This window comes from Onychostruthus taczanowskii, unplaced genomic scaffold (assembly GCF_017590055.1).
Source record: "Onychostruthus taczanowskii isolate IOZ18803 unplaced genomic scaffold, ASM1759005v1 scaffold60, whole genome shotgun sequence".
Lineage (NCBI taxonomy): Eukaryota > Metazoa > Chordata > Aves > Passeriformes > Passeridae > Onychostruthus > Onychostruthus taczanowskii.
Window position 1 is genome coordinate 3764014 of NW_024503680.1, and position 11473 is coordinate 3775486.

At 56.8% G+C, this 11473-nt stretch overlaps 1 protein-coding gene across 1 annotated transcript; it reads right to left on the reverse strand.

Annotated features, from left to right (window-relative positions):
* Positions 1–1645: 1645 nt before the first annotated feature.
* Positions 1646–10490, reverse strand: EMILIN3 (elastin microfibril interfacer 3). Its single transcript, XM_041419316.1, has 4 exons — positions 10248–10490; positions 7162–7284; positions 4050–4297; positions 1646–3540 (listed from the first exon to the last, which is right to left on the reverse strand). Exons 1-4 carry the CDS (start codon positions 10442–10444, stop codon positions 1646–1648), a joined length of 2463 nt encoding a protein of 820 aa, XP_041275250.1. The 5' UTR covers positions 10445–10490.
* Between the last annotated feature and the right edge of the window lie 983 nt (positions 10491–11473).

An 11473-nucleotide genomic window follows, 5' to 3' on the forward strand; every position in this document is an offset into this window, starting at 1 on the left:
TGTGCTAGTCAGAGCACAGAGCTGCTCCTTCATGCAGTCAGGGGGGATCAAGGAGGGAATGATGGTGATGAGCAGGGACAGCCTGCTGAGGGTGACAGGCACTGCGTGAGAGCCAAAGGCTGGCTGGTTTGGGAGGGTTCATGAGCTACAATGCTGAGAGAAAAGTATGTTCCTCTTCTATAAAGTGCCAGAGTTACTTGGATGGAGGCTCTAATTTCCTCCTCATCCTAGTAATGAAGTCTCCACTGGCAGATCAGCGGAGGGTGCTCATGGTGGGCTCCTAGGGAGAGGTGGATTCTGTGTGCAACAGCTCTGTAGGAGAAGGCTGGAGCAGCTCAGGAACATGGACAATGTTTTCCAGCCTGCCTATTCCTCTGGGAAACCAGAGTCAAGCTGGGTAAATGATGTGGGTTTTTCATTCTGAGATGAGGACAGGCCTCCAGAGGTGTTCTCACAGATGGCCTGCCTTGTTCCACATCGGTGTTGGTCCCAGCGCTACTGGCATCCCAGTGGGATCAGAAGAGCATGAGGAGGACGCAGGCTCCTGCTCCTCCACTGCTGCACTCTACACTGCTCCACACCCTGCCGCAGCTGGAACTCTCCTGCCTGGGATGAGATGATGGAGTTCACAGCTTAAGCAATAAAACAGGAGAGCCAGAGCTGGAGGACAGGACTGCTCTGTGCCCAGCTTGGTCTCTGCAGAGACCTATGGACACACCTCTCCTCAGGGAAGACGCGTGTTTTCCATAACCATCATGTCAGTCCCAGGTGTAACCAGAGAGTCCAGCAAAGTGGGATTGCAAAGCACAGCAGCCCCCAGAACCATGGGGCTCTCTCCAAACACTGCTGCCACAGCTTTTAGGTACTCGGTGTGGGTCTTTGGAATATGGCAAAGGACATGAGGGCAGCAGTAGGAAACTGGAATCAGATGAGCACCATGACACAGAATCATTCAAAAATATACATACACATACCATATATATACATATATGCATATGTGTTTTCCTAATGCACACCCTCATATGCTCCATAAGGCATATGCATCTGCATGGAGGAGGGAGCATTATAAATGGATTTACCATACACAAGGAGGGCTGCCATCTCGGGGAAGGGAAGCCAGTTCCCGGAGGGACGTGTGAATACGTGTGTTCTTTGAAATCTACAATTCCTGTGGTGAGTTTTGTTCCCTGCAAGGAGCCCTGGCTCTGCTCAGTCTCTGGATTAAGATGCAGGTGGTCTTTAGGTCAGAGAAACTATTCCTCAGCTGATAACTACAGGGGTTTATTCTTCAAGAAATGATAAATCCACAAAAATAAAATGAAAAAATAATGTTTCTGCCTCCAGCTTACTCTTGAATTGTCCTTCTGGGGTCATCAGCCCAGGATCCAAAGCAACATCCCCAGCCAGGAGGCAGTGACACTGCTGTGCCAGGGTCAGGACAGTTGCTGAGCATCAGGAGGGGAGCACCAGCACAGTGGAGTTAAGAAGAAGTGGGACCAACAAGATTAAGGGGAAAAAAAATGTAGCAGCTTTTCATAAAAAAATTATCCCAAGAACTGTTGTCACATTGGAGTGAGTCTGTGTGATATAATTTAATCCTGTCCTTCACAGCAGGAGAAGGAAGACACATGGCATGACAGTGTAGCTAGTGCTGCCTTCTCTCCGCCTTCTCCTCCAAGTGGCCGACCTGCTCCGCCAGCTCAGAGACCTTGGCTTGGCAGTCAAGCAAGTTGTCCTTCAGTCCTGTTATTTCCTGAGAGTGGGCAGCCAGTGTCCCATTCATGTGGTCCATATAGTCCCACAGACTGCCCGTGTGTTTCTCCAGTTCCTCCCTGATGTCGTCCAGGCTGCCGGTGACGGCCCCCAGCCTGCCGCAGGCGCTCTCCACCCGCGCCACCCGCTCGTCGAACTGAGAGACCTCCTGCTGCAGGCCATGGGCCACGTTCTTGCAGGAGCTCAGGTCGCTGACAATCCTGGCTTTGAGTCGCTCCAGGTCTCCCTTGAGGTTCAGGACACGGCGGTTGCTGAAGAAAAGCTGGGAACCTTGGTCGTTGACTTTCTCCTGGATGGAGTGGACCTCATCCTCAATCTTCCGCTCGTGCTCATCTAGTGAGGAGTTGACATGTGTCACGGTGTCCGAGTACTGGGAAACGGAGTCCTTGAGCCCTGTCAGAGACTTGCTCACAGTATTCAGGTTGATCTTCAGCAAGGTGATCTCCCCTTGCAAAGCCCCTGATGCTTCCTCCTCGATTCGCCGCTGGATCTCCAGGATGGTGGCGTTTAGCTTGCGCAGGAGGTCGTAATTGCTGTCCATCCGGAGGAGCAGGTCCTGGTTCTTGTTCTGGCAGTCCTCAATCTCTGTCCGAAAGGTCTCCACGTCTTTGGAGGCAGAGGTGCAGCCCAAGGAGCAGGTGCTCTCCAGGGTGATGAGGCGATTCTGCAACGCCTCCAGTGTCTCATCTGTCCGTTTCCTCATGCTGGCAAGCTCCCCTTCCAGCACAGGCACCACTGCTCCATCCATGCCCATGGGAGAACTGACATTGTTCAGCTCCCCCACTATGGTCATGAATCTGTCCTCCAGGGTCTGCATTTTGTCTTCAAAGGCAGTTCTCATGCCATCCACCTCTGCCACCACTGTGCCTTTCATGCTGTCCTCTATACCAGAGCAGCAGCTCCCCGTTTCCCTCTCTGTAGCATTGAGCCTGGCTTCCAGGTCCTCGAAGCGCCCTTCAAAGAGGTTTCCTAGGGTGGCAGTGGAGATTTCTCCATCCAGGCGTGAGTGCAGGTTCTTCTGGGACTCGGAGATGCTGTGAAGGCCTTTCTCAAGGATGTTCATGCGATCGGTGAGGTAGTCCAGGTTGCTGCAGCAGCTTTCCACCACCGTCAGCCCTTGGATCTGGGTCTCCAGCTGAGAGATCTCTTTCTTGATCTCCAGCTCCTTCCCATCCAGCGTCTGCTGCAGCCGCAGGTTGGCGGCTTTCTCCTCCTCGCACTGCTGCCGCACCTCTTGGATGCGGAAATCACACGTGGTCTGGATCTTGCCCAGCTTCTTCTCAAAGCCATCCAGCAGCTCTCCACGCAGGCTGCTCAGCCTGGTGTCCACATACTCCTCCAGCAGGTCGATGGAGGTGAGGGGCGAGGGCCGGGCGGATTCCAGCAGGTGCTTGATCTGCCCGTCATGGTCCAGGACCATGCCCCGGACCTCGTGCAGCAGATCTGCCTTGGTTTTCAGCACATCGCTCACCTCGGTCACTTTGGTCAGGATGTCCCCTACGGGAGGGTATGTGGCCATGTCAGCTTTGTCTGCCACATCCACCAGGCCATCGGGAATGATGCCGAAGCCCACGGATGAGTCTGGCGTGCCCGGGCTGTTCATTAGGGAGCCGATCATCTTGGTGGTGTCCTCCTGGATGGCCAAGCGCAGGCGGTCCCCCAGCCCGCTCACCATGGTGTGTAGGCTGTCGTAGGACTGGGACAGGCGCCTCACCTCCTCCTCCAGCCGATCCAGGCGGTCCCCAAAGAGGCCAGGCAGCTTCCTGCCTGCACAGGGAAAGAAATAGAGAGGGCACAGTGAGGGCTGGTGCTCCTTTAACTTCCCTCCTTTGAGTCCTTTCCTATAATAACCTTGTGTCCTGCCCTCTGTTATTGGCATTTCAGCAAAATCTGAGCCCACGTCTCTCCTTAAGCTATCAGGAAACCCTCTTTCCTCTTGGGATCCAGCCCTCTGTCCCCAAGTTCAACAGCAGGTGATGATAACAGCCCAGGAGAGCTTCATCTTGAGGTGCCCCCTATCAACCCCATAATTAATGGGAAAATGCTTTAAGTCAATGAGGAAAGGCAATTTTGAAGCTGCATGTTTTGAAAGAAACAAGATTTAAAAAGCAACTGGTCCTCAAAGCAATCAAATGTGAGGACTCCGATGGAAAACATGTCACCCAATGAATTTTTGACAGATTCTTGCTCTGCACTGGAACAGAGAGAACCTGCAGGTTCGAGTGCATGACAATGGTGTGGTGACCTGGGGACATAACGCAGGAGGAGGATCTCACCATATTGATTCTTCTTTGGTCCTGGAAACAGGTCAGGGTGGCTTTTGGGATAGGGAGGAAGTCTGGGCATTGGAAACATCTTTTGCCCAGGGGGCATTTTAGGGCTGGGATGCTGGGGCAGAAGGCCAGGCTGGTCTGTCGGGCTGTCATGGCACCCTTCTCCCATGAAGCCTGGGCAGCACCTCCAGGACAGCTCGGTCACTGTCTTGTATCCAATCTTGTATTTGGGCCTGAAGAAGGTGCGGTACCTTGCCAGGAGAGGGGAGGGAGAGAGAGAAAAGACAGTTTAGAGAAGCAACCTCAAAATCAAGCAACAGAGCAGGGTCACAGTCCTGTTGGATGTGGGAGATCTGGGAACATGGGGAAGTCTGGCTGAAATCATTGTGCTGCACGTACAGTCCATGGCCCATCTTCTCCAAGAGCTCTTGCTGCACCATAGCTCAGTGCAGCATTATGGTGGGGTTTTGGTCGAGTATTTTTTAACCTGAGACACTGTGTTGATTTAGAACTGCAGCTCTAAGTGTATTGCTGCAGTCTCTGGCCTGATAGGTGACCACTGTTTGGCAACTTCTGGCCAGCAGAGCACAAGATGAAATGATGGAACTGATTTCAAAAGCCCTGCAAGCTCACATCACTTCCAAGAGGGAAGTGGACTGCTTGTAAAAGTGGTTTGCACTTTGAACTGACCTACAGAATTTCCTAGTAGGATCAAAAAAATCCTCTTCTCAACTGTAATCCTGTATGGAAGTCCCCATGAGGGTTGAAATACCTTTGAAAAGGTGTTTTCTCTCTGTGTGGAGGGCATCAGTTTGCTGGGAAGCCTAAAGGGGCTTGGGCTAGCTGGTAAGGGTCTCCAGGCTGATGCTGTGATGTGCACAGAGGGATGGCTCCTTACCTGCCTCCTGCCCCAGCTGGGATGCCCTGGGAAGTGTCTCCATCATGAATTTGGGTACTACAGCATTGATCCTCCCATACCCAGCACACAGTGTGCAAGTTCACTTCACAGCTTCCCCCTCTGCTCTCACTCTGGATGGGGAGGATCCAGCTGCTCCCTGCTGTCCTGTGAGGTAGCAGAGATGGAGCAGGGCCCTGCTGGCACTCGTGTTGCCCAGCAGCTGAGCTGAGCTGTACAGGGCTGAACATGGCACTTTTCTCACCACCTCTAGGTACCAATGCTTTAAGCCTGCCTCCTGGAAATATCCAATCTGAATTTACCAGGGCCTGAAAATCCTGAAGTTTGCTGTTTTGCGACAACAAGCACCATCAGCCTCTTGTTCTTCATGTTCAGCAGAAGGTGTTGGAGGAGCAGCACAGCCATCCGTGCTGCAGAGGGGCTGCAGAAGGCACTAATCCATCAGTCAGGGCAGCACGTGGGGCTGAGTCCCTGCCATCCATGTCCTTGTCTGAATCCACAGTGTCCCCAGCCCAGGCTGCAGCCCCTGGCAGAGCTGCTTCCACACGATTCCCAGAGACATACAGCCACCTCCATACACACCACAGGGCAGGGGGATAAACCAAACCCAAAGCCTCTGCTCTTTGAATCTCTTCAGAATTTCTCAACATCAATTTCCCAAAGGGACAGTTTCAAAACAAGCTCTTCTTGTTACTCCTCTTCACAGATGCTGCTGAGTTTCAATGATCTTTCCTTCTGTTGTAGAGTGTAGAAACCTGCCCGGATGTACCATGGGAGATCGCTGCTCCAGCCACTGTCAGGGGGTGAAGAAAGGAGGAGGGTGGCATCCACAAGGAGAGCACCTTCTCTGTGTCATCCCAGCACCTCCTCTGTGTCATCCCAGCCTCTGCAGAGCAGCTCAAAGCCTTGGGCACCTCCAAATCTTTCGACCCCTGCTCCAAACAGCAGCAAGGGGAAGTATTTGCAGCCAGCTGCACAAACATTCACTGATGGCCCCAGCAGGTGGAAAATCCATGTTTCCCTGTTGTCCATGGATGCAGCATCTGAGGCTCTGCAGAAAATTCAGCTGTGGGTCATCTGCTCTCAGAAAACACCTTGGTTTCACCCTGGTTTTGTTTGAAGGAGACAAAGAGGGCATCATGGAGATGGGAGAGGCTTTGGAGATCTCCTCCATGGGTACCAGCAGCTGCAGGATGTCCTGAAGTCCCCAAATGCTGCTAAACCACTTGTGGTGGGAAGAACAAGTGAGTGAGTGGGTCCAGCTGCCATCTCTGCCAGGAGAGAATGCAAGCAGGGCCCATGGCACCACGGAGCATGGAGAGTCCCAGCCAGCTGCCACAGGATGGGTACTAGGCTCTGACAAAAACTTCTCTCATCCCAGTTTTCCTCTGTGCTCAGCTCTGCTCCACTCCTCCAGCCTGGGGAGGATGCAGGAGAGGAGCTTTTCCACATGGAGCAGCATCCCTGGAGGGTGGTGAAGCACAAAGCCCCTGCACCAGCGGCGGCTCCAGCTGTGGCACAGTAAAGTGTTTCCCTCCAGCACTGACGAGGTGGCAGAGTTTTGTAAGTATTGTCCTGGAGCAGGAAGCACTGAGCCATCCCCAGCCACAGGCTCCATGTCCTCATCCTCTCAGCCAGGTTCTCACAGAGCTGCCATCATTGTGCCACATTGCAGGTCCGTGACAAACTGCTTTCCTACACACCTGCACAGGCACCTCCCCACTTCCCATGACTTACACATCTATTTCTGAATCATTGAATATCCTGAGTTTGAAGGGACCCATAAGGATCATTGTGCCCTGCAACTGCACAGAACATCCCCAAAAGTCACACCATGTGCCCGAGAGCATTGTCCAAATGCTTCTTCCACTCTGTCAGGCTTGGTGCCATGACCAACTTCCCTGAGGAGCCTTTTCCAGTGCTCAGCTGACATCTGGATGAAAACCTTCTTCTGACATCCAATCTAAACCTCCCCTGACAGTTTCTGAGGAGGGATAGAGCTCCCTCTCCCTCCTGACAGATCCCACCTTGCCTCCTCCCAACACCACTGCCCTGCCACTGACTGGCATGTCCAGGAAAAGCCCTTCAGCCCCTTTCACTGCCCTCTGGAAAGTGGGGGTCATGGTCAGAAAGGTGGCACAGGAGATAAAGCTCTTTGGGAGGGGAAGGGAGCCATGCCTCAGTGTCCCCCATACTCACAGCACTTTTCCTGGGCACTTGGGTCCCCAGCTGCACTTGTGGTACTCAGCCTTGACGTAGCTCTCGGCCCCGTCCTGCAGCGTGCACGTCACGTTGCGCTGCACCACATAGGCACAGTAGCTCCTGGGGAAACACAGAGAGACACTGTCACCCCTGTCCAGACACTGCCAGCGAGCTCGGGGGGCAGGAGCTGGAAGGAGCCCCCCAGCTTGGGCAGATGCTGGGGAGCGGCATCACAACCATGCTGCAGGAGTGTCAGTCACAGCCATGCTGTCACCAGTGCTGATGGTGTCCCCAGAGCTGGGCTGTGCTCGGCACAGCATGGACTGTGAGGACAATCAGAATCCCAGCAGCAGCAGTTGTAGGAATAGGATCCCAGAAATAGCTCCAGCAGTGCCTGGCAGGGTGGTCTGTCCTGCTGCAGCTCCTGGAGTGCTGCCAGTGCAGGGGCCAAGCCAAAGCCTTCAGCCCTTGCTGTGGATGCTGCCACAGACAAGGCACAGAGAGGAGAAGCTGCTCTGCAGGGCTGCAGCACCGTGGGTCCCCCCATCATGGAGGCAGGGACACAGAGCAGAACTGTGATGGAGGCTGGAAACCCCCTCAGATCTCTGGGACAGTGAGTACTGAGAGCCTCTTCCCTCCTGCCATCCCCTTGCAGCTGGGTGCCACAGGTACCAGTCAGCTTTCCTGAGCCAAGCAGCACAGCCAGGCGCTGAGGATAAGCTGGCTGGGAGGAAGGCAGCATGTGGGAAGGATGCAGGACTGCTGTAGGACAGATGGAGGCCAAGGCTGCTCCAGCTGAAGGCAGACCTGCTGGCAGGAGCAGATGGACTTGGTCCACAAGGGCAGAGACAGCAGGGATGTGTGAGGAGGCAGGGATTAAAGGCAGGGGGATGTGGCAGACGGCAGAGCGGGAGGAGAGGAGGGCACAGGCCCACGGAGCAGAGCAGAGCTGAGGCAGGAGGTCAGCGGGATGGAGCAGATGGGCCAGCGCAAGCTGCAGGTGCAGAGAGGTGCTCAGTGAGGCGGGAGGACGTGGCTGCCCCTGTGCCAGCTGGGGGCTTGGTGTGGATGGGTAGGGAACACCCTTTGTCTTCACCTGTTTGCCATCAGTGCTTGTCCCTCCTTCATCGACCTTTCCCCACTCAGGGCGAGCCAAAGTCCTGCTGCTCTGGCCCCTGACATAGTGGGGAGGCTGGGGGAGGGCTGTGCATGCACACACACTCACTCAAACAGGAGACACCATAGCCCTTCTTACCAAACCCCTCTGCTCCATCCTGACAGTCACAGTCCCTTTCCTGTACCTCCACCTGCCAGAAGTGTCTCAACATCATCCAGACCCTCACAGCAAGCCCATGAGAGCTGGGATGAGGCCCTGCAGCTCGTTTCTGTGCTCAGCCCCGAGGCTGCTCTCCACAGGCCATGAGATGGCCATGCCAGGGAACTCTGACTGCATCCCAGCCTGTGACCAGGCAGCAGACCTGCAGCAGCCCCAGCTGCCTCCCAGAGCCCCCATGCAGAGGCTACACGACCTCCAACAGCCCACCATGGGCAGCAGCTCTCTCTGTGAAGCAGCAAGGTGTGAGCAGGGCCATTCTTCCTCCAAGTCTCTCTCTGCTCCCTTCCAGCAGGGATCCCCTGATCCCACACCCCCAGCACATCCCACTTGCTCCCGCCAGGAGCTGCAGCAGCACATCCACCCCAGCCCCTCACCGAGGGCCCTCTCTGACCCCTGGGATGGGCACACCACTGGCATTTCCAGCCTGCCCAGACCTGAGCAGCTCTGCCCTGGCAAGGGGCTGCCAGGCTCAGAGCATGAGCAGAGCCCTGTGCTGCTCCCTGCTCCTCCACAAGTTAGTCATTCATCCGTGCACAGGACCACAGGGAAGGAAGGCCAGCCACTTCTCTCAGCTGGAGGCAAGGGAGTTCATGTGTGTATGTGGAAATTTAGGATCACCATCTATCCATAAATCCAGGACCTGCTTACAAACACCACCAGCTGCCTCTAAGTTAGCTAGCAGCCAATGCAGGCGGATCTACTAGCCACTGCTAATAAACCCTGCCTACCCTGACTGCTCAGGTTAGTGTGGTTCTGGCTCACTCTCCCTCTCAGAACCCCTTCCCTTCTCAGACACCTGTGGCAAGCAGTTTTATAGCTCCAGCCTGATGTTTTTAGAGTGAGCAGCTGGAAAATGTTATGGGTTTTTGAAAGCTGTCACTGGCACTGCCAGTATTGTTCATCCCTAGTGTTACTTTGTTCATTTCAGCTTGTTTGTAAGCCCACATCCTCCCTCTTTCAAAGGAGCCCGGCAGAAACTGCCCTAGCAAACAAGCAGAGAGGGAAGCAAAACCCCCCTCTCCGCCCCCAGTGTAACAGCGCTTATGCAACTGAACGGAAAAAGTCTACAGTTTGTGTAAAACCCACATTCCTCACTGCCTGAGCCTTCCAGGTTTCTTGAAAACGTATTTAAACTCCAGCATGTATGCATTTTACAAGCAATTCCCCTCAAACCAAGCTGTTTCCACACGTAGGTCTGTGCACTGCCATCCTCCCCTCCCGTACATCACCACCCCCTGCTCCCCCGCGCCGATGGCACGCAGAGCAGGTACATGCACCTACCCCAAAACCACACACGGGCACCCCCGTCCCCACCTCCCCCTGCCCCGTCCCGCAGCGCACGTGTCCCCACCGCACGCAGCCCGTTCCCTGCTGGAAATACAACTCCCGAAGCCTCCTCTAGATGGAGGGGGGCACTGAGACATTCGGACACTGCTGCGCTGTGAGCCCTTGCTCAGTACCTGGCCGATGATAGGGAGCAAGGGATGCCGCGGCCGGTACCCGGGGACTCCCAGGCAGGGATGCCCGCGGGCGAGCCCTGGGGAAGGTTCCCATGGTCGGCACCGGGGTTTGGGTACCGCGGCAGCCCGTCCCCGGGGGATGCTGCCCGCAGAGCCCAGACGCGCGGCCGGTGCCTATGGCCGCGCTCTGTTCCCGGTAAAGGATGCCCGACGGAGACCGGCTCGGTGCCCGGGCGCTCCCGGTGCGCTCCGGACGGGTTGCGCGGCCGCGGCCGGGGGTGGCTTACTTGTGCTTGCCCACGGGCTTGCCGGGGCCGAGCTGCGGGCTGGAGCCGGCCGTGTAGAGGCTGTACCTGCCGCCGAAGGGCAGGGGGGCGGCGGGGGGGTAGAAGGCACCCTTGGCGTCGGCGAGGGCCAGCAGCGTCCCCAAGGAGAGGCAGGCGAGCAGCGCTCCGCGGCGGCGCAGCGCCCGCGCCCGCCGCATGGTCCCGGCGGCGGTGGAGAGGGATGGGACGGGACAGGATAGGACGGGACGGGACGGGATGGGACGGGAACGGGACGGGACAGGGCGGCCGCGGGGCCCCGCCGGGACAACGCTGCGGAGGGGAGCGGAGCGCCGCCCGCTGCGCCCTGCCCGGCCCCTGCCCTGCCTGTCCCTGTCCGTGTCCGTGTCCGTGTCCCCAGCCCTGCCCGGCGGCACACGCCGCTCCGCCGCCCGCCCGTCCCCTTTTGTAGGGCGGCGGCGGGGGCGGGCCGCGCTCCTCCTCCCGCCCTCCCACGGCCGCCGACCCCGGCCCCGCGGGCGGGGAGACAAAGCGGAGCCCCCCGACCCGCATCCTCCCCCGTGCAGCCCGGGCGGAGCGCGCTGCCGACCCCGGCGGGGGCTGCAAGGGGCTCGCAGCCTCTCCCGACCCCGGCCCCCTCTTCCCCCCTTCTCCCATGCCCCCTCCCTGCGCAATGGGAGTTTGTCCCCACGGGGTAGCAGGTGCAGCGGGGTCTGGAGCCCTGTGGCTTCTGGTTCCCCCAAGTCCCCAGCTCTGCCCTGCTTCATCCCGGAGCACAAGCGAGAGAAAGGCTGAAGCGACCCTAACTCTGCCCCCGAGGACGTCTGTGCTGCTGCTGGAGATTGGCAGCTGTCAATCATACGGCTGGCACCAGCCTGGTGCATCGAGCATTCCCCAGCGAACCCAGCACCTGCAGGGAGGGGGAGAGGGAAGTGGTGCTATTTTGGAGCCCTCCCCAGATTTTGGCTTTGGATGTAGGCTCCAGGAGAGAGGGGAATCCCTTGCCTTTCCCTGCAGACCCCTGGATCTCCCATAGCCAAGCACATTTCATCTTTCATGGCTCTGGAAGTCATGTTTGTGTCTCCTTGCCATCCTGCCCTGCAGAGATCCCTGCTATCCTGCACCCCGATGCCCCCACCCACGGGTAACCCACTACAGAGAGCAGCCTGAGCACCCTGCCCTGCCCTGCCAGCCATCCCCAGGCTCCACACCATTAACCCTTTGTGTGA